A 23,209-nucleotide genomic window follows, 5' to 3' on the forward strand; every position below is an offset into this window, starting at 1 on the left:
ACGCCAGCAACACCCGCAACGAATTGACTCCCTGACTTTAATTGCCATAGATGTAAGCTCCTTTGGGGCCTCACTCAACAGATGGTGGTGTGACACATTGTGTGCAGTGGACTTTGAGATTTCAATGTCACGTTAGGAGAGGATTTTCAGGGGCTTTACTTACCTAGTGGTGAGTCCCCTTGCTCCAGGATGGCAGGACCTCCCGTGGTGCTGCTGCTTCTCAGTCGTAACTGGACCTGGAACCAAAAAGAACTATATATAAAGTTGTGGCTACAATGTTTGCAACACAACAACCCACGACTTTGAGTTTCTATAGAATGCCCTCAGGTTTCTGTTTTTTCTGTTTCTGTTGTCAGTCTTGCTCACCTGACTCTGCAGGGTTCTGATGCGCATGTTCTGCTTGTCCAGCTTCTCCTGTTGGAGTCGGATCCTCTCCATCAGATCATCAATGCGTTTGTTCTGAGCCTCCAGCATCAGCTGAAAAAACAAAACGAAAAGGGTTGGTTTCAAAGGTAACTGTTGCACATGAAACACGATAACAAATCTGGCCCACATGAGGGTCATGGGGGATTCACTAACACCCTGAAATGGGCATCATTCAAAGATAAGTGTTTCTCCTCTTCAGCCCACTGTTCTCGGGTTATGTAACTCCTTCTCAGTGTGGGATTTTCCATCCCAATATATTGCCTTTCAGGCTGACATGCTGCTCCTTTGTTGAGGTGTTGGAGCTGCAGCTCCCGTAACTACACATCCACCCAACGCTTCTTCTCGTGCGTACCATGTGGTCCACGGTTCTAAAGTTTGACAGCTGTGTAAAATTATCCATGCATTCTTTGGCTTAATGCATACAAGCTCCTTTGTGTGGCAGCCTTTCCATCGTGCTCCCCTGCACGTACTCTCCACTTGTTCCTCAACCCCCACTCCTCTACTCCCCTGAACCCCACCCTCAGCTTACCCTCTGTGCACCCTGTAAAAGCCTCAAAGTGTCCTAGACTACAGAAAACCCATCATCTACGGCATAAAAAATGTGCTTTTAAATACAGGATATCGCTGCTGTGTAATAACAAGAGTTCAACTTTGAACATTCAGCAGAGGATCAATGACACAGGCCTTAATTTAAGTTCTTCAATATATCATTATGACTTAACCAAAACACAGACATGAAAATGACTAGTTCCTCACCTGGATGTTGTGAGCATCAGTCTTGTTCCTGCTCCCTGCACTTGTGTCAGTCTCGTGCAGCATGTTCTCCACCTTCTGCTCCAGCCTGTTCATCCTGTCATTCATTGTCCTCTTCTCCTGGAGCATCTCCTCCGCCTTCTCCCTCAGCTCGGCCGTGACATTGATCATCTGCACCTCTCTGTCCTCCAGCCCTCGGACCTGGACCTTCAGGGTCTCGCCTTCCGACCTCAGCCTGTGGCTCTCCGCGCCCAGCTCAGCCACGGTGCGATTGAAGACCTTCAGCTTGGTGGAAATGTCCCTCATCTGGACTTTGGTTTTGTCGACGTGCTCCTTCAGCCCCTGGCCCAGCTGCAGGAGACCGTGGGCGATGACATTCACGTCGTCCCATGCTGCGTACTGCACACGCTTCTCCTTAGAAGCACCGCCGGCGGCTGACCCACCTTTCCTCTCAAAGGGGAAACCTGTGGCCAGGAGCACCACCAGGCAGAGGGTAAGTGTGGCCAGTGTTGTCTTCATGGTTTCTTTCAGTTTCTGAATGAGACGTCTTGGTTTCTGAATGAAGTGAGCAGTGTTGCCTCTCTGTCCTCTGGGATTGGATGAGTTGAGAGCTTGAATCTCCTGTCTGTGCAGCCACAGGCAGCGCAGTTATATAGTTTTACAGCCCTCAACTCCCGGCTGCCTGCCATTGGCTGACTGAGAGGAGGGAGGGGTGCAGTAATCTCAGGTTTCTGTCCCTCCTCCACCTCCCTGTTAGCTATTCATGTCAGAGGCAGAGGAGGGACATGATATAACAAAAAGACAGCTTTTATCTCTGCACTGTGGGGGACAGGGACTGTAGTATCTACAGGAGGAAACTGAACAATGGATGAACTCAACACAAGAACAACACCTACATTGTCAGATGATGTTACATTAACACGCGTACTGCAATAAAAATGTATGTAAAGTATTAAAAGATAAACAGGGTGCAGAGGAGCCCAAAATAAGAGAGATAACTGAAAAGCTGAAAAATCAAATTCAATCAAATTAAATTGGATTTTTCCAACACCAAAAATTTTATTATTACTTAATTTTTAAAATCCAGAAAAAGTTGAGGGGGACAATTGCACCATTATTATTATTATTAATTGTTCATATTTTACCTTGTTGTGACTGAATTTATTGTGACATGATCCTGATCAGTGACACCTAGATTCCTGTCATGCACATTTGTCACAATTATATAATAAAATTATTAGTATCATTTTACTAATTCAAATGTGTAGAATTGAAATAAATGTAGGTTACATTTTACGTATTAAAGTGACAGATTCCACATTCTAAATTTTAAAAAGATCAGATTTTGTGTTCTAAATGAAGCCAGGATTGACGTTTTATCAAAGTTTTTTTTAAATTTATATCTAATTTATATTTCATGTCATGTCATGTCATGTCTGATAAAACATGTGGGCCATGTGTCCAGAGGTTCTTCTCCTCAGCTCAGATCTGTTCTATGACGACTGTGAGAATTAGGGGAAAGTTCACAGCACAGAGAATGCCCACATCATGGCCTGGAGGTTTTTTTTTTTCAACCAAACTCTGACAGAGGAGTTTACAGGCAATACGTGATCAGGGGCCAGACCTCAAAGAAAGAGCGGGGTTTTAACTCTTTCATCACTGCAGCCCAGCCTAAGTAGGTGAAAGGTAACTGGGAGACTTGCTGACGCTGCTGAGGGTTAGCTGTCACTAATGTGTCAGGAATGTAATAAACCACACTATTATCCCTCGGAGCCTTCTCTTAGAGGGAGGGAGAGAGAGAGAGAGAGAGAGAGAGAGAAAGAAAGGGGTTTCCACATGGATAACCAAAGAATGGGTAGAAATAATAGAACACAGGCGTTTCTTCTTTAACTCAGAGTCGTATTTCCTTCAAATGACATCACAACTTGCCCAAGAGATTAATTTCTGTAAGTTGAAACTGACTGACGTGTTGATTAATCTTCCTTATATGTCCTTATAGATCAATCATTCTCTCTCTCTCTCTCTCTCTCTCTCTCTCTTTCCGTCATCTATCTATCTCTTACCTTTCCAAATGGTAACACTACTGACCCACTCGTTACTTATTCTGACTTGACCTCTGATCCTTTCCTTCTGGAATGTGCAGCAGGTATCGAATGCTAAATTTGTTTGAAGTAGTCCGTCAGTGAAATGACATGAAAACTATTTCCATTTTCCTGGATTGAGTGAATGCATTTATTTTCCACTCCTGGACTATTTTTTTTCTTCTTCTTTGTTTGGTTCCTTTTCTAATGTATAAACCTGGAGGACTCTACCGTTTCTGCACCCCGTCATTAACATTCATGAAGCCATGCGGTCGTATACCACCGATCACTCCCCCGACCCTGTGCACGCCACAGCTGCTCATTCAATTTCCCCAAAATGTCCGCTCCCATCTCGTTGCCGGCATGGTGACCTTTTACCCAGATTCCAAACACAGAACATCTGTAAATCCTGGCGCCGCCCCCAGACTCAGACATGAACGAGAGGATGGAAAACAAGGAGCAAGACACAGAGCAGGTGCTGGAGCCTGTGAGGGTAGTTTCCCATGAATAAACTCTGATCTTTTTTGTGATTTATTAGCGGTTCGAGCTAATTAATCTGAATTTTTCCACTTGTTTTTTCCAGAAGTGCATGCAGGTTATAAAGTCAGTTATTATGTGCCAGACAGACGAGAGTTTACAGGCTCATGCCCAGACATGCAAGGTGTCAGGATACGAATATCAGGCTTGACTAAACGCCACAAATACGTCATCTTAATAAAAACATGCTAAACACCATGGCGTTGATAGTTAATGACTTTACTAATGACTTTAGTTTTCATTTTTAAGGTCAGGTCTGTACAAATGGTACTTTGATAAAACCTGAAGACAAAGACGACACATTTCAGTAAGTCTATGATGTGTTTAGACATTATTTACATCAATAGAGACTGCATGACTACACTAGTTTCCGTGAAAGTGAAAGTGAAAGTGAAAGTGAACGACTTGTCATTGTGATACAGCTCACCACAGCACAAAACCAAATGTGACCTCTGCTTTGAACCCATCGCCAAAATGAACAGTCGGCAGTTTTAAACACCCGGGGAGCAGTGAGTACTCTGTATTTATATTTAGTATAAAATTCCATTTGGTTTTTCACAATTATTTGGCAATGGGCATATACTGAAATACGTTTCCCTGAATCTCGACCTGCATCTTAGCTTCTGAAATGCCATTGTTGCCAGTTCAGTGTTGCGATGTCAGTCGTGGCTACACATAAAACAAATGACTGACATCAGCGTCATTGTCTTCCTCGACCTAAAGTTGCAAATTCATATTCCAGTGATAGTCTTATAGGGCATGCCTAAAAACATTGATAGCGAATTATCTCCATGACATGCAGTAAATGTCCCAGTTATTCAGTCAAAACTGAAACTGGGTCATTGCACCTGGAAGCGGCCCCCGAGCCAGAGCTTGTATTTGTATTCTCTAAAGTAGCAACGTAGGCAAAAGAAAGTGAGACTCACATGGTTTTGTCCACAGGTTTTGTTTTGTCCCGACACATTGCAGGTATGTAGGCCAATGTTGGAGCCCACATCGGGGCTGTGGCTTCGTCTTATTGCTTTTCTAGTTATGTTTACTGCAGTTTTTACAGCTTTCCTATTGCCAATATCAAAATTTCCCCATTCTTACACATTTCTATGTTTTCTTACCAAAGAAGTCCCACTGAGAAATAAATGACTTTTCCTGTTCATGTCCCAGTTTGGTTTCTCAGCTGCAGGAATAAATCACAGTTTTCTTTTCTTTTTAGGCTGAAGGGATAAATATCAGTGAGGAGAGACAACCTGCTGACAGATACACGTACGTTTACATTACTGCACAAACACCGCAAAAGAACCTTTGCCATTCACCAACTCTCCTGTCCCAAAAACAGCTCACGGCCAGAGAAAACACACTTCTGCCCCCTAGTGTTGGAGGGTGTACCCTACTACTGTTTGCTTCAGCACAGAAAGCTCTCTGATTGGGATGTGGGATGAGGTTTCCTGTGTGGACTGTATAATGTTGTCCTTTTGACTAGTTTTACATCGCCAGCATGTATCAAGAGTCTACAGTTCCCACACAAATGGTTGGAATCTTCTTCTTCTTCTTCGTTGCCCCTATAATCTGTGGGTATTTTTTTTGGACAAGATTCCTGACATTCCCTGAAGCAGAACTGTTGGAGTTTTTACAGATCAGGAAGATTGAATTATGCAATAACACCCCAGCGTTAACAGCCCTCAGCTTTAAATAAATTGCCCAGCGATGCACTACACTGTAATTTAACCGGTTAGTTGTTGTTTAACTGGTGATGTCACCAAACCCAAGTCACACCGATTTTTAAAAAAAAAACATTTGAGCTTTCTTTGAGTGTCATATCATGGCATCAGTGTGGATTTAGATTTAAACCCTGGACTACACTTTAATGTGTGGACTTGAACTTGAACCTGGACAATAAGTGCAACATGTTTTCTCAGCTGACCTACTGCAGACTCTGACTTCAAACCCTGGGAACTTGACTTGGACCACCCTGTGGTGTCTGGAGCTTGAACCAAGAACATTCTTCTCTCCCCAGGCGCTGCTGTGTGCGCCCCCTGCTCCTCAAGGATGGGTTAATTGCAGGGCAAACTTTGTTGTGTGAATACACATATATAAACCCTACACCTGGACTCGACATAAAAGACTCCAGACTAGAAACCCTGGGTATTTGAATCAAAATGACTTCAACCATCTTCACCAAAACCAGGCTTCACTCAGGAGACTTCACTTGAAAATCTCTTCACTGCAACGGACCCTGGCCCAAAAGCCTGGGTTCAAAGTTCAACTTTTCATTTTAAATCATAGGGACTTGTCCCAAACTCCGTGACTTTGACTCTGATTTAAAAGGATACAGATATTTGGAATTGAATTCTGTGATTCAGAGTTCTACAATGCAGAGTTGACTTTGGTGACTCAAACTACAGCCCAACCCTAAGAAATAAGGACTTCACAAATTGGCCAAAACATAGAGCAAAAATAGCTTTAAAAAAAACATGCAGGCAGAATTCTTTCTAAAAATTGGTATTTAAGAAAAGCAAAAATTTGTTTTAAATAAAACTGCCCTAAAAGCCATAAAAATATGATTTTAAGATCAACATAAAATCTTGCCAAGTGTCTGTTTGGCCTCCAACTGGACATTAAATGTTTCTCCTGGGAGCCATGAGAATTCTTCATTTAGGAGGAAACTGTTGCATTTTCTCCCGGTTTGGGGTCAAAAACATGTGACCCAGGATGTGTTATGTAAGATGAACTATAAAATACTCTTGTCCGATGGACATTCCATGTTGGCCTGTTTGTGCAGCTGAGCATGGATTCACAAGAACAAAAACCGACATGAACCTGTGTCCTTCTGCCATGCCGGCGTCCGTCTCTACGTTCCTCTAAGCTCTGTATCCACTGTACACATGTGTAGACTTGTGCTAATACAAACAAACGGGCTTTCTGCTTTTTCTCAACTGCGTTGGTATTTTTTGTTGCCATGTGAAACATGTTGGAAAGACAAGGACTGCTGATAAATCTACAACGTCTTTGTGTTTTCCCTCATTTCTTTTTTCCTTGCTCATGAATGTAACAAATGTCCCAGCTGCAGAATGTACACAATTTGCCAATTTGGATCAACTCAAAAGACCAGAGTGGACCTCAGCAGCAACTGCTGTGTCTGCTGTCTGGTCTCTGAGGCGGTGGAAATCTACACTCATCTGCAGTATTTCTGGGTTTGGCTCTGCCCGTGTGTGCCAAACATTCAAATGCAAACAGTTTAGGACTTCATCCTTGACTAAAATGCATGGGCTGCATTCAGACCAGACCTGTGAATACATGGACACAGAAAGTCAGGAAGCCGGAAGGAAAAAAAACGTTGAGGGAATTTTATGGTCAGTCTTTTGGCCTTGATCTTTTTTTTCTTTCAAATGGGAAATCCAGAGTTACACAACTGTGGTGAAATAAAGGCCCGGCTTCAGTTTGAGGGGATTTTCATGCAGTGCACCACAACCACAGATGAAAGAATGTACAGAAAGGTGGATGGTGAAAGTCATTTTACTGTATGTTAAAATGTTTCTCTCATGTTTCTCTGTTCCTTGCAGAGTTAGTGAAAGTTTGATTTGAACATTTGATTTATAGAAATTATGGAATTTCAACCTGACATTTTTGGTCAGATGTTGAAAAAGTATAGTGACGTTTTTTGGAAAAATATATATATTTTTAAATTTATTTTGTCTGCATGTCTCCCAGGGTGGACTCTTAATCTCTCAGGGTTGTGGGTTTGAGCCCTGCATTGGGCGAATATGTCTTTGTGATTACAATTATTACAATATTTCTTTACTTTTCTCAATTACTCTGAAAACAATTACTCCACAGAGGTTAAACCAAGTTACAGGGTCCAGACTGACTCCTATGTCAAACACGGAAGTGGAAAAAACTCCAAACATCTGGGGACTCCTTGACATATAGATGTTTCCCATGTCCTGTTTTTTATAGTAAGCATGTCAAGCTCCAGATGTCACTCCTGGTATCTTAGTTTAGTGTCCCCAGTAGAAGACAGCTAAAAATGTTTCCCCATAGGATGAGGCCCTGTCACCAAAAATCAGCCCCTTGCTGATGTGAACACTGGATTTGAGCTGCTTTTCCCATGAACTGATGTAAGAACACATTGAGCACAAACCATGTTTCCCCCCTTGCAGTGAGGAGCACTTGAGGTTGCTGGGTATCAGTAACTTCATCGCAATGATGCCAATTCACAGCCCAATTAATTTTAATCAACAGGAGTGAAAGTGGAAGTGGGTCGGGTGAAGGATGCACTCCAACAGAAGAGGGATTAAGGCTTGAATGAGGCCTGCTCTGGGAAAGATGTGGTTACTGACAGAAGGCCTTTTTACTGTCAAGTACTGAGCAGCTGGTTGTTTTGGAGAAGGGAAAAGGAAAGAAGGCTTGAATTACAAAGTGTTCTTCCAGACAGGAGGAGTCTTGACCTACCAGTGTACCACTGCAGCAGCTGCGTAGGCACAGACACTTTAGTCAAAATATGAATACATCTTATACTGTGTTTCTCTGGTGCAACCAGTTTTATTCACATTTAATACCTCCGTATGTAAAGGGAATAATAAGACACTTGATACTGATGTGTGATGCTTCAACGCGAGTGTTAATATTGTACTTACGTTCCCTGTACCTTCAGCGAAGAACACAGCCTTTCACTCTGTGGAGAAACAAAGACAGAACAGACTCAAGGACCTGCACTTTCCTGGTCGGATTACTGAATCACTGGACAAAGAAGTCTAATGTGTACAGTGTACTTCACAGCAGTTACGCAATATTTTAATGGCAGTCATGCCAAACCTGCTGTGGACTCAATTAGCTCCTCTAAGCCATTGTGCAGCTAACTGCCCTTGTGTAGACTGAATAAATAATACAAACATATTTATTTATTAATATTTGAAAGATTCTCTTTTATTTTAACAAAAACATCTTCACTGATACTGGAGGCTGTGGCCAGTCCCAGGGACCTCTGGGGGTCGATTGTTAATCTGTCACCAAGACAAAGTTGAACTACAATCTCCCCACTTTAAAAAAACAAGAGATCACATGAGTTTTGCACCAACAGTCCTACATCAGTAGTACAGTCCTACCTCACTACACATGTCAGAGTCCACACGGCTCTGTTGTCACAGTGGTAACTAACTGAAGGACATGTGCCTCAGTCAGGGATCCACAGTCTTCTCTGCACCATCACAGCAAAACAACAAGTCTCAGTGTAATCAACAGCCAAAGCACCTGACCTGTGTTTCAACCTGTTTTTCCTCTCCTCTGTCTGCATCTGCACCTGCAGTTTATGCTGTGCAGAAACGACACTGCACAACTTACATGCACTGCAGGGAACTGAGGCTACAGAAAATAAATGGACAACTTGTTTTTCTGACCTTCCCACGATGAGTTTGACCCCTTGTGCTTACATGACGATGGATAACTCTTTGAACTGATGTAACTTTACTGTTTCTTTCTCTTAACTCTTATTTTTAGGTACATTATTATTATTAATTACCAGTTTATTCTGCTGAAAGGTGGATGGAGTGAATAAAGATGGAGCCTTGACAGGCCAGCGGGGCTTTTCAAGGCCACATTTAGAGCCTAACAATTATTCACAATGACACTGAATAGTCTGGAATTAGACAATAAATCAGAGGGGTTTTTTTTTATTTATGTTTTTGGCTGCAAGTGTAGCCAAAATAAACAACCTTAGACAGGATGAAGATTCAAACCGAAAGTACAAACGCCTACACATGGCTGTGACAGGAAAGGCCAGTGAGCTTCGTCATGTAAACACTTGGCTGTACATATGTTGTTGGTCCACATATAAACATAAAGGTAATGTTAATTATTACCCACTGAAAAACATCAAGGTTCTGGAGCTAATTCTTGTTGTTGCTTTGTTGGACCAAACATTTATAGCTGGATTATAAATGTTTGAGCCAATAGTCCTGTTTCCTGTCTGTTTACCATACCTGTCAGAATGGCATGCACACAAAAGAACACTTCTTTGCAAATGCCGATTTCCAAGCAGCTGTTTCTCTCCCATTGCTCAACTGTTGTCATGGCTACAAACAGTCGCCCTACTTTCGTCTACATGAACAAATAATGCAGTGGCCTATGACCATTTACTGGTAGAGTTTTTGTTCATACAGATTTTTCTTTCAGCCACTTTTCAAATGTTGGCTCATTAATTGAAGCTGAAGGTTGTGAGTGCAGTCATATCCTTCTGCAGCTAACAGCAGGAAACAAAAACAGTTTTGACAAGACTAAGAGTTAACTTTAGTTCACTGACCCGTAGAAATGTAGAATGTGTGTGTGTGTGAAAGGGAAGGGAGAGGACAGAAACAGGAGAGAAAAAAAGGGAGAGAGGGAGAGGACGTGGAATGTCTCTTAGTTACCTCTAGGGTGACTGTTTTTCTTGACATCCCATCCTTGTGTCCTACGGGCCCCATTTGTGAGTTTCAGGGCCATGACCCAGGTCATGGTCGGGATCAGAGTATGTAAATCACAGACCTCTCTCTCTCTCTTCCTCTCTCTCCTCAGCTGGAGGCTGTGTGACTTCCTTGATGCACATCCTGTTTATCAGCATGGGATAATCAAAACTTAAAACCTCCTGCTAAGCCCCCCAACTCCAGAAAGATTTGTCTGAACCATTCTTCACAGGTATCACAATCTCTGCAGAATTTGAACAACCCTGAGCACAGGTGAACTCTGCCATCTGTCAGACCCCAGGTAAGGAGTGTAAATGACCACAACAGCTTTGGATTCAGTTATGAAATACGAAGTTAACTTTTCATAAAATCTCACTGAAAAACTATCTCAGTGCCAAGCACAAGTGCAGGATATTTGAAGACTTTCTGCCAGTTAAAAGTATTGTGAGAAATGTTGGCAAAAGGGTTTAACATTTAAATTGAATTATTAAAAATCTGCATAAAGTCAGCCAGAAGTAAAAAAATAGCCGGTTTAGCTCGTTTTGAACTAATGTTAAAGTATGAAAATACAACATGTTAGCTGTCAACAAATAATTCAAAGTTCAAAGTCTTAATTTCCCAAACTATGAGTAAACGTTAACTGGAGGATAGTTAAAAGTCCACCTCCGGTGTTTTCTCTGAGCTGCAGTCGGACCTTGGTGGAACACAGACAAACAGGGATTGACCTTGGGACAGAGAGAGAAAGGGTGGGAGAGAATGAGTGAGGAAGGGAGTGTGGGAGTGAAAGCAGTGGTAAACACATGCCAACCACAGGTCAGTGGGTGGATAAAGATGGAGGGTGTGGAATAGTGATGACAGGAATGAGTAAGATGAGACCCAGAGCTGTTTTCATCCAAAGATTTGTTGTCGACTGAAATCCTTTGGCTCCTTCAGGTCAAAATAAGAAGATGTTGATGCAGAATTGTCAACAGTCAGTGCAATTCAGTTTGAATATAAATGTGCTATAGTATCAAGTTGCATAGAGGTATGTCCACTTGGACATGGACGCCGTCTATCACATGAGTGGAGCAGATTGGTCTGTGATAACACTGGGAGAAACGGGAGATATTTTTCTTTATTTAGTCTGATTTTGATGTTTGCTTTCAAGTGGCCCATGTTTTAAATATCAAATGGTTAGGGTCTTTATTATCAACCACACGGAGCACAACAGAACATAAACAGCGTTTTAACAGCTCCTGTATAACCTACTCCCACTTCAACATGACAGGGTCAAACTGCTCTCACTACTGTTCTCTTTCTGTCGCGCGTGGCCCACGCACACTGCCATTTACAGACAGACATTCGCTTAGTGAAAAGTAGGTCAAAGCAATAAAGCGTAACAGTAAAATCTACAGTAAGCCTATGGTAAACATACAGTACATCCAACAGAAGAAGTGCTTCATCACAACCCACTGTTCCACTGACCTGTTTTCCAGCAATAACAACCAGTGAATTCCATCATCAGACTGGAGTCTGGAAACCTTTCAATCACTCCATTTGATGGTGAAAAACAACAAACATGTCACATAAAAATGCATCAACCTAATGCACATAGGCTGCTGTGATAGCATGTCTGAACAACAAAGATAAGGTCTTATGATCAGTACAACTCTTGTTTGCAACTTTCTCCCTCTGGTGAATCAGAATGATGCAGTGATTTATTTAGTTATGTTTTCAAAAATCATGCACAGATATTTCCCTGCATTTCAACAGTGCAGAGCTTAGTAATAGAATCAGACTCAAGTTTTTGGAAACAGAGCATAGAACTTTTCTCTCCTGTGGCGAGCTGTAACTACAGTTAGTGACAAAGTGGTTGTCCACGTGATATGCCACAGTCTTCTGTTTCTAATTTCACTCTCACCTCATTTTGGATGTTGACAATTTTATTTGGTGGTCATAGAATTACTGCTACATGCCCTGATCTTGTACCTAAATAAAAGATTAAAGTGAACCTTCCCTAAAAAATAAGCCTAAGATGGCCGATTAATACTGGTTCAACTTAATCGAACCAAGAACAATGGCGCCACCTGTAGGACAGAACAAGAATCGAGGCACTGAATATTAGAAGAAATTTTTTTTGGTTTACTTTAATGGTTTTATAAATAACCCGATGAGTGCATATAACGTGCTTTTGAACACTACAGGGGACCTTCTGTGATTTGTGCTTATCTTCTCTGCCTTTATTAAATATTGACTTGGAGGCTATTTATACTTCAGATATTTACAAGTAATCCAATCCAGCCATGGGTGTTCAAAATACTGGTCTGCAACACGCTTAATTATGGAAACTGCATAGAAAGGCAGTTAAAAACTGTTCATGTAGTTAATCTGTGCAGCTGACTGTTAATTACATTAACATGTATATTACATACACTTAAATTAACCGTAGTAGTCAGCTATTCTAGCTATTGCTGTGACATGTTAAGAATTACATTTGCAGTATAAATTATGAAACGAACTTGCAGACTGATGTCTGAATAAATAAGAACAGGACCTCTATGATTTTATCTTAATAACCACATTTATTCCAAAACAACCAGAATAAGATTGAGGCCTGCCATTTTGAGTAAATGTGATGTTTCTTCTACTCCATGACACTCGATTGGCACCTCACAGCTGCAGGAGAAACTGTCAAGACAAAAGGTCAAACAATATATATAAGAATACAGAAATAACTTATGTTTCAATGTGTGCTGTGGAAAGTCAACAAACGTAAAAAGAAAAGTTAAGAAATTGCATTTAACCATGCACCCATAAAATACACATTCTGTTAGATATTTCATGGTGTTCTTGTTACACTGAACATTTAAAACATGTGAAGTAAAAACCTATTTATTAAAGAAAAAAAGAGAGGCTTAAATCAGTCCTACCAAGTAGTATGTCAGATTTCAACCAAGCTTTTATGGCCGTTTACTGACTAAATGTTGAATCCTTTAATGGCATTTATGCATTCAAAAGCAGGGATTTTTTTTGGTGACTTGCAGCACTGGTATATACCTTAAATTGCTATTCAATTTATAAGGTTTGTCTAAACCACACAAAGGTTTCTAATAAATAGCAATATAAATAGCAATATTTGCACACATTTTTAAACAAATAGACATTGTTAACTGTCAGTAAACAGGTGAGAATATATGTTTATGTTCACGTCTCCTCACCTATCGCAGCCTCCTGGCTTCTCTTTCAGACTCAAGAAGTGTCAGCACATCTCCTTCTCTGACTGGGCCCTTCACGTTCCTGATGATGGAACGGTTGCTGTCGTCCATGAATTCAACACGGACCTGGGAGAAAAACAGCAGTTTACTAAGTGTTCAACTAAACTTGAGCCAAATGACATTTTAAACAGGGAATTTGCCCAAAGATATTAGGCAATGGATAGTTTTGGTTTCTTGAAGATATTTCACCCCTGTACCAAGAAGTTTCTTCAGTTTTAACAGACTGCTGGGAAAACTTTGGTATTTAGACGCCAAATGGCTGAATACCTGAATAGGACCCTTATGGTAAAACAAAGCCAATATGAGAGCCTGACCTGTTGGCAGAGTGGTGTATTTATCTGGGTTAAGGTGTGAAGGATATAACGTCAATCTCCTGGTTAGTCTATGTGGAGGTGTTGTTTTGTACTGACTTTTCTAAAAAGAGTATTCATGACCACATTGAGGGAAGCTGAAAGATTGATTGTTTCTAGCAGTCAGAACTGAATAAGCCTTCTGGGCAGGTAAAATGCCTTCTTACATAAAACAACTTAGGCGACTATGAAACACCTAAACAGATATCAGTCTAAGAAGCCTTTGACAGGCTCACTTTTAAGTATTATTCAACTACTGCACAATATTTTGGTGCAATAAGGCATGTAACATTTTGGAGTCTAGTTTGCCCCACCAACATGTGAAACTTTAAACTATTCCTAAACCACTGTCACAACTTATATAAAGGCAAAAAAGAACAATACAAGAACCAATAAATGTGACTTGATATTTAAGTATTGTATACAAGTCTTTCAATATTAAGTATATTATAATATTATTATACATAATATTCAATATAATTACTGTAGTAACACCTTAACTGTTGAAACCGATAGAACTAAATGTTAAGAGTCAGTTACACTCTGTTGTTTATATATTACCATTAACATTATAATAACAATTTTAGCACTGTGTTGACAAAACTCTGACATGGATTCACGCAAATTCAAATTAATTTCGTTGGCACTCGTTCACAGCAAAACGTCTACTGTAACGATTGTTCACCAATTGTTAGCATACCTGTGTACACTGTCCCTGGGAACCAGTTCTGCCGAGCACCTTGGTGACCTAAGAAAAACAACAAAAAATAATCAAACATTCATATTAGATATTAAATCTCTCACTAATGTTGGTACATACAGTTTCTAGACTAAACTCTACCAGGTAGTAAGTGAACCACGCATTGATAGGCCTCCATGATGGGAGCCTGGCGTGAGCACAGCTTTGTAAAAATATATTACTTAAAACTTCAAGTAGCGTCACTATTCTGACACCAACGGGTACATAATACATAGCTCTATCGGCTTATCCACACACGTACGTCTTATACAAAAAAATAATCACGTTTCTTACTCTAGCGAGCTTGATCGGCTGCACGCGGCTGGCGTCCATGTTGTCGGCTAAGAGCGGAAAGGAAGTCACGTGGTGCAGGGACGGCGTATATCGCGAAGAATATTTTTATTTGACTCAAAGTTTTGAAATTTCAAATGTATTAATTTATTTTGAATATATCAAGGTATTTAGATATCAATATGATGAACGAATCACAACGTGTCTTCACAAAAATTATTATATTTACACAATATTTTTTGTAAAATACACTTCCGTTTCCGGTAGATTGGACACTACCATCACTTCAAGATGGAGGAGGGAGAGGTAATTATTTGGACCGTACTAACTCGTTTGTGCCTGTTTGTTGTTTCTGATTTTTAGGTAGTTGTCTTTAGGTACCATTAAAAATGTTTTTTAAATATGATGCAGGTTTAAATTTGTGTATTTGAGTATTTGGTACCTTTTCCTACAAGTGTCTATATTTTAAATTTTATGCCTAATTTTACTTCTGTTTTGCAACTTAGTGCTGCATTTATTTGGAACTTATAAGGCAAGAAAAACTGTATCTGTATTGGGATAAAAATTAGATTTAGTTGTACAATTCATTTTAAACATAGATTAGACCCTTTTCATTGTAACAAGGATGGATTTTACGAAATTGAACTGTCTAATATAATTAGTTTAAGCTTGGACAAGAAGCTTGTTTCAAGATCATACACACTTTCATAGTGGTTGTAAAAAAAAAAAAAAGAAGAAGACATTTGACATCACAACCTAAGGTTCCACTGTAAAAAAAATATTGCAATGATCCCTTCAAATCTACCTGAACATTCACTATGAAGTTCTGGATTAAAAAAATAAATCTACAGCCTTGTTACTGATTCATTGCAGCTAACACAATCCTCCTGCTGCCTTTCCTTCTTGCTCAGAGCCCAAAGCCTTAAATCACAACACTAATCCTTGTGAACAGTATTTTTAACTTGCGTTTGGACAGAAAGAACATCAATAGGATTAGAGAATCAGTGCAAAGCTGAGGCGGTAACACATGCAGTTGATCTCACATGCTCTGAGGAAAGCACAGCAGTACTTACTTTATCTGGATTTCAACATGAAAGCAGATGGTTTCTCTGAAAGTGTTGTTTGAATAAATACCTGGTGGATTCTTCTACTTCTTCTTCTTCTTTTTTTTTTTTTTTTTACTAATTTAGTCAGAACCTACCGCAGAATAGAACAAAACTACTCTATGTTTTGGACACCAAAAAGCTGCCACAATGGAGACTGTGAGGCCGAAGTTGAAAGTTTTAAAGAAGCGACGTTCCAGTCTTTTTGCATCCATAAAACGGGAAGTTAGTTTTTCACAAAGCCATGAGGAAGACCAACGTGAGTTCCCTTTTTCACAGGATAGCTCAGTCAAACCATGGACTTCTATGGACAACCTGGATGCTCCTGATGAGAAACAAGAAGATCACAGCCCGCCAAAGCCAAGACTTCCAAACATCGTCAGTGTAAATGTTGGTGGAAAAGTATTTCATATTCCAAAACATCTGGCTCTGCGTCACCCAAAAACCAGGATTGGTGTCCTTGCCCTGTGTGATAATCCAGTCAAGCGTCTGACGCTCTGCGATGACTATAATGTCATAAACAATGAGTTCTTTTTTGACAGGGACCCTATGTTTTTCCATTACATATTTCACTTTTACTGCAGTAATGTTCTGTGGGTGATGGACAGTCTCTGCCCTGTCAACTTCGAGGAGGAGATGTCATTCTGGGGGCTGAATCTAAGGGACAGTCCAAGGTGTGCTTGATTATGTACTCACTGTGTGTGCTGTTTATGTTTAGGGCTGTCACTATTTGTATTAAATATACGAGAAGCTCTTAATTCTCTCTTTTCTGTGGCCTCAGGTGTTGTCGTATTTTATATGAGGAGAAACTAGATGACATCAGAGATCACCTCAAGGTCAACAAGGAGCTGATTGATGAGATTAAACCTCACCAGGATGACAGTGCTTACAAGACCATGTTTCTGGGACACTTTCGAAAAGCCCTTTGGGACCTGATGGAGAACCCTTATTCTTCAGTGTCAGCCAAGGCCTTTGCTGTGTTCTCGAGTCTCTTTGTTCTTATTTCTATTGTTGCAATGACAATGAACACAGTGCAAGAACTCAGGCAGTACAAAGTCGCTGGCAAAACCTACATGGAATGGGTGGAGATCAGCTCCATCCTTTTCTTCACCTTTGAGTACTTTCTGCGATTACTGACCACCTCTAACATTAAATGTTTTTTAAAGAGCACCCTCAACTTTGTGGACATAGTGGCTGTGATGCCCTACTTCATCCAGCTCATCTTTGAAGCATTTGTCATAGACACTGAGAACCTGAGTGCACAGGAAGATTTGAAGGCTATGTCGAGGGTCAGCAAAGTCAGCAAAGTCCTCAAAGTTATCAAGCTAATGCGTATTTTCCGTATCCTGAAGCTTGCCCGACATTCTACTGGCATGAGGGCGTTTGGTTTCACCATTCGCCAGTGTTCTGAACAGGTGGGGACAAACGTTGAACAGATTCACAGTATTCTGTTTTATAAACATTATTTGTGTAATTATGAGTGAGAATCTAGTTAGTGTATATTTATCTAAAATTCCTTCTAGTGGTCATTCAGGTTTTTTGAATGTTTCTTTCATGAGAAAACATTAAGGTATTGGCAAGACTGCTACTCTGGAAATTGGCAGATAAAAAAACTTATAAGTGAAGCCAAACCCATAAATTATTACCTAATTCTTTGATTGTTGATTTTATTGTAGTCTTTTGTCTTCTTCAGGTATGCTGTTTGTTTCTCTTCATCGCCATGGGCATCTTCACCTTCTCTGCATTGATGCACTCCGTTGAGGTGGATCAGCCCGGGACGCCATTCAGCAGCATCCCAGATGCCTGGTGGTGGGCTGCGGTAAGTAGGATTCTAAAAGGTGGTGGGCTGCGGTAAGTAGGATTCTCCATTTGTCCATTTGGACACAGAATAGGTTTACCTTGAATGCAAACTAACAGGAAAGCAATTTGTACTGAAGCTAAAGCGAGCAATAAACTGTCTCTCCAGCTTCTTTGGCTGCGACTGAAATTCTTGATCAGTTAACAAGGTTTGGACCTTGGTAAGCTCTTCCTCTTGGCTGTGCTGAGGAGACAGAAGAAAAGCAGCAGTGTTTGACAGCATGATCAAGCACCATGGTGCAGTCCGAGTGTCAAGGATTTAATTAAGTCTTCCAGGATTTGTGCTGTCTGGCCAGACTAAGACAAGTGCACAGGACACTGAGTGTTTCTATTAAGAAAACAGAGATATTTTAGACTAAACGAACATTTTACCACAAAGTAAACATTACACATTTGTGTTAAAATAATTTTAGGACTAGTTGTGTCTCAATATAGAGATGTCAATAGACAAAAATATTTAAAAAAAAATATAGAGATGTCAATAGACAAAAATATTAAAAAAAAAACCAAAACAACAACCCAACACAAACTAAAACCCAAATCACACTCCCTCCAAAACTGGAAAAACCCAAATCACACTCCCTCCAAAACAGGGTCTTCACATTGGCTGCCTGTTTCTTTTGATTTCATTTTCATTTGAAAACTCTTGTTCTTGTATTTCTCTTTTGGCAGCTGTCAACTATGGGTCTAATCCTCTTTAATACATGGTAATGCGTCTAACTCACTGCCAGGCAGTGTTTGCATGATAAGTGTTGCAGAGCCTTGGATTTTATAGTCCACTGTAGATGAGTCTGTGTCTGTAAAAAAAGTCCATATTCATCTTTGTGTCCCTTTTTTAGGTCAGCATTTCTACTGTGGGCTACGGAGATGTTGTACCTGTGGGCTATTTGGGCCGCTGTGTGGCATTCGGCTGCATCTCCTTTGGCATCATCCTCAACGGCATGCCCATCTCCATCCTGTTCAACAAGTTCTCTGACTACTATGCCAAACTGAAGGAGCAGGAATACACATTCTCAAACACAGAGCGCACCTTCCAGCTCAGAAAACGCCTGAGACGTAAATTTGACAGTTGCTTTGATCCTCAGCCTGTAGAATCAGACGATGAGATCCAACAACTGCCCAGTGGAAGACAAACTGGTCAGGATAAGGAGAACTGAGTAAAGCAGCGGCGTTTAGAACAACCCACATCCCAAATGGCCTTATCCTCCATCCGTCTACAAACTGTCAGATCCACTCTGCCTCCAAAGCAGACTCTTCGTGATGAGTGGGTAAATGGAGGCAGCAGCAAGTTGAGATAATCTATAAGCCTCGGTTTAATAGCTGGTGTAAACACGCAGTGTGTGACAACTGTCACATAAATAAGATGCTTCCACTGGACAGATGTGTTTGTTTCCCCACAAAAAAAATATCTGGTTGCATCTACAAATTTCTAATGTCCCTGTACTTTATGTTGTGATCATTCAATCCAAAACATGCACTTGAAAATCAAACCTAAAAACCTATAATAATGTACATTTATCACATATTAATAAATGTTCTGAGTGAGTGAAAAATGATTGAACCTATTCTCTTTCCTGTGTCAGTCTCATCTCACAGAGAAGTTCATATTACGTGCTCTCTCCTCTAATAGATGACAGTGTCTCTTTAATGCAGTTACGTGGAAGTAATGGCCCTGGTGTCAGTGGTTAAGTAGTGTCGTCACCATCAATTAAACTCTTATCCTTCCTGTCTTTTTAAGACTTAAACACTGATTTGCCAGGAATAGGTGCTGTTTAAAGGGACTTAAGGGGAAGGTCAGTCATGCAAATTAATCAGATGGCAGATTAAGAGTATAAAAAAAGAAATGAACAATTTAACTGAAATGATTGCGTGCAACCTTAACGATACATCCAATTTCATTAGCTGGAGAAAGACCTTCGGAACGCAGAAATGTCAGTACCATTCATTTTAATGGGGTTTTAAGAGCATGTTGCTAATGATCAATCAGGTCTACAACGATGTTCACGCTAATTGACTGGCTTTTTACTGACTGTAATAGTGGAAATGTCCAAGACTGTGTCTAAAAAATTAACTTCCACAGAAAATTCTGTTTTGACTTTCTCAAAAAAATAAAATCACCTTCACCTGAGTTCTTATTAGTGACAAAAGGCAGACAAAGGTATTTAACTTCCACAGAAAATTCTGTTTTGAAGACTTTCTGTTTTGAAGAGGTACAAAAATAAAGCAAAATCTAATACATCACAGTCTAATAAACAACAAGCTTCAAAGAAATCTTGTAATTCAACTGCTACGTAAAGCGCCTGATCAGTGATGTCATCACCGAAGGCTAGAACGCCAACCGCAGACATAGAAGCATCATATCTGGCCTGTTTATGTAACCATGAGAACCAACAATAACGTCAGTATCCTTGACATGTCATTTTCCAGATGCACTCTGTTCTGTGAGTTTTCATCACTCAGGCTGTGTCCAGATAAGGAGACTCACACTCAAGGAAAACATTTTCGTCAATTCTAAAACTGAAAACGTCAAATGTAAAACTGAAAACAAACAAACAAACAAATAATTCTAATGCTTGTTGGCTTTCTTCTGTTTGAAAGGGTTTGTTTTTTGCATAAAAGCTTTTCTGAAATGTGTTTTCAAATAATTTTTCTCATTTAGGAAACAAAAGCTTGAAATCTCTATGTGTAGAAGTATCTTTGAGGCACAAACCTTTACCATAAGTACATATATTCTACGTGTATTATTCATATTTTGTACACAGTCTACATAATTAACCTGAGGATCCTGCTTTTATGAATCTGACAGACAGTTTGTCCTTGAGGACAGACATCACTGTCTAGATCAGGACATGCTTTTCTCCTCATCAAGGCTGAATATGTTTCAGATGTTCTGTGGCCTCAGCAGTTTTTAAAAAATTGCTACCATGGGCAACGTGAAGTGACTATATAAACCCGTCAAGTTCACTCCATCAGTCATCAACTACCCCTGCTAGTCTCCACATCTCCAGTCAAACCATCAGTGAAGTTGAGACTTGAACGTACCATGTCTGCAGCCAAGCGTTTGCCTCTGACTCTGATACTGATTCTCTGGGCTGCAGTGTGTGTGGTTCACACACAGGACATCAAGATGTGTGGCAGAGAGCTGGTGCGCCTGGCTGTCTCAACCTGTGGGAACTCACGACTGAGGAGAAGTGTCCTGGATAAAGACCTGGCTCCATATCAGCTCACTCCTAACTGTAAGTAGAGTTTATTAAACTGTTTTTGATCCTTTTGTAACAAATAACTTTATACTGTGCAAAGATAAAAAAAAAACCCTTCACCTTTGCATAGTGGACGAGGTCTCCACAGAAGAAGCTGCAGGAGCATCAGAGATGATTCAACTCTCTTCAGAGACTGATGAGGACGCAGACGTCCCGTCCCTGGTTCCTCACTGGTACCCAGTGTCTCCTAGGATCCGCCGTGCTTCTGGAAGAATATCTGATATTTGCTGTGAAAAAGGCTGCAGCATGAGAGAGCTGATACAGATCTGCTAGGTTCACTTACTCATGTGTTGACTCTGTGACTTGACAGCACGTTTAAAAGAAAGTTAAAAATGGTAAAAAAATAAAATAATGAAAAAGTAGTTGTGTTCTGTGTTCTGGTCAACACAACGCATTAGTCAATAGATTAGACAAGAACTACAGTAAATAGATATTTAATAAATTATTTCACACTTATTTCAACTTGTTGGTCATTTTTTGCATACTTTTCAATAGCAATCAAGCGTGTAATCTAAGTGTCATCTAATGAGCTTTGTTGGAAATGTGGTGACTTAGAAGATGACGAGAGAAAAGAAGGAATAAGAATAAGAAGTTGTGTTTGAGAAGTTAAAAAAATGTGAACAGTGTCGGCTCATGGTCCACATCTGGCTACATGCAGACTGTGAGATGAACACACGAGAGGGTGTTTTTATTCCTTTCACTGCGTCTTTGAGTTTGGTCAGCAGGTGTGAATATCTAGTTATCTCCATGCCAACAGTGCACTGATAAACTGTGAGTGAAGATGGCACTTTACATGTACATGTGTCCCAATTTTGAATTCCTGAAATCCTTGATTCTCTTTGGTCTTTTATGCCTATATTTAAAAAAAAAAAATTGAGTTAAGTATTAATTTGAATTAATGCCAAAATGGAAATTGCATTTTATTTTATTTGTTTTGAATATGACAGTATTACAGCTTATGGCTTGACCAGTCATAATAAATGGATATTTGACTCACTGAAAAATGTCTTTGTGGACCATTAAAATGTCTATTTAAGTACCTGAACTAGAGTGAACGGAGACAGTCCATATTTTAGGGTTACAGCCATTTAGTGATGTTTAATTACAGATCTGGCCCACAGCCACAGTGTATTTGGGCCAAAAGAAGACAAATGTCAACTCATGTAGGTGAATTATATGGTCCAACTGCAGTTACTGTATAGAGAATATGTGGGCACTGTAACTGAACACTGGCCCCTAGTCACTGTTACTATCTTTAGTCACAGTTAATCTGAAGATCTAAGGCTAAAACTAGTGGGATGAACACATTACAAGCATTTGTGCAGACTGTAAAACTGTAACTGTGATTGCAAGTGGACACACTTGAATAATGTGACAGTGTGAGTGCAGTTCACAGCACTGGTGCTCTCCTGGGTGGCAGTAAACCAGATTTAGACCAGTGGCTCAGAAATTCAACTCCAAAATAATCTCTGTGATTCTGCCAGTTCTTCTCTGAGAAGGCTTTAATTGTCTGGACGGATAATCAAATGTGAGGCTGATTGTCATTTACTCTGTACTGCTGCTGTCCGCGACAAGGCCTAAAGGGAAATAAAATCAGTCTATACACAGACTCATTGGTAAATGGGCTTAATTTTAGAATGGGGATGAGTGTTTGCTGAATACATACGGATAGAAAGAGACTCGGAGACTTCAAGAAAGATATCAGTGCAATAATAATAATACAACAACACGTAGAAAATAATGGTTTGCAATACAGGTTTTGTGTTCGTCTGGATGCAGTGTCACACGATGACCAGCAGATCGCGACAGATATCTGATTTTGGCTTGTCCATTTTCCACAACACATCTCTCTCTGTGGTCCACGGTTCTCTTCTACTGTAACACGTTCAGTCATTTCAGCTGCTTTTACCAAGTTCCCCGCGGCGCCTCTCACATCAAATTATGGTCAAATCAACTTCATCATCTCAAGTGATCTTTTATCTCCATGTGATACTGGAAGTGAAATTTGATCAGAGGACACTTCCAGGCTTCAGCCCATCATTATTCAGGTCAACGGGAGATGACAAGACAAGGCCTCTTTGATGGGCTTCTCCTCGTTCCTCTTTGGTCAAATGAAAAGATGATTAA

The 23,209-nt window shown here is 40.3% G+C and overlaps 4 protein-coding genes across 4 annotated transcripts in view; 2 read left to right on the top strand and 2 right to left on the bottom strand.

The window, feature by feature from the left end:
* angptl4 (angiopoietin-like 4) overlaps positions 1–1,820 on the bottom strand; it is a 5,639-nt gene extending 3,819 nt beyond the window's left edge. The window contains exons 1-3 of the mRNA XM_008333699.3: positions 1,183–1,820; positions 367–477; positions 164–236 (exon numbers count right to left, since the gene is read on the bottom strand). Coding sequence (XP_008331921.1) covers positions 164–236; positions 367–477; positions 1,183–1,698 — 700 coding nt within the window. The 5' untranslated portion in view covers positions 1,699–1,820. The remainder of the gene's footprint in view (positions 1–163; positions 237–366; positions 478–1,182) is intronic.
* A 10,949-nt stretch (positions 1,821–12,769) lies between these two features.
* On the bottom strand, positions 12,770–14,985 carry rps28 (ribosomal protein S28). Its single transcript, XM_008333698.3, has 4 exons — positions 14,866–14,985; positions 14,533–14,580; positions 13,426–13,548; positions 12,770–12,895 (listed from the first exon to the last, which is right to left on the bottom strand). Exons 1-3 carry the CDS (start codon positions 14,902–14,904, stop codon positions 13,426–13,428), a joined length of 210 nt encoding a protein of 69 aa, XP_008331920.1. The 5' UTR covers positions 14,905–14,985; the 3' UTR covers positions 12,770–12,895.
* A 144-nt stretch (positions 14,986–15,129) lies between these two features.
* LOC103395870 (potassium voltage-gated channel subfamily V member 2) lies at positions 15,130–19,792 on the top strand. The gene is made up of 4 exons (XM_008333696.3): positions 15,130–16,639; positions 16,747–17,380; positions 17,659–17,784; positions 18,662–19,792. Exons 1-4 carry the CDS (start codon positions 16,116–16,118, stop codon positions 18,977–18,979), a joined length of 1,602 nt encoding a protein of 533 aa, XP_008331918.1. The 5' UTR covers positions 15,130–16,115; the 3' UTR covers positions 18,980–19,792.
* A 951-nt stretch (positions 19,793–20,743) lies between these two features.
* insl3 (insulin-like 3 (Leydig cell)) lies at positions 20,744–21,566 on the top strand. The gene is made up of 2 exons (XM_008333695.3): positions 20,744–21,058; positions 21,153–21,566. The coding sequence occupies exons 1-2, from the start codon at positions 20,866–20,868 to the stop codon at positions 21,353–21,355; spliced, it is 396 nt and encodes a 131-aa protein (XP_008331917.1). The 5' UTR covers positions 20,744–20,865; the 3' UTR covers positions 21,356–21,566.
* The last annotated feature ends 1,643 nt before the right edge of the window (positions 21,567–23,209 follow it).

The sequence above is a fragment of the Cynoglossus semilaevis genome, chromosome 20 (genome assembly GCF_000523025.1).
Source record: "Cynoglossus semilaevis isolate Cse_v1.0 chromosome 20, Cse_v1.0, whole genome shotgun sequence".
Classification (NCBI taxonomy): Eukaryota; Metazoa; Chordata; class Actinopteri; order Pleuronectiformes; family Cynoglossidae; genus Cynoglossus; species Cynoglossus semilaevis.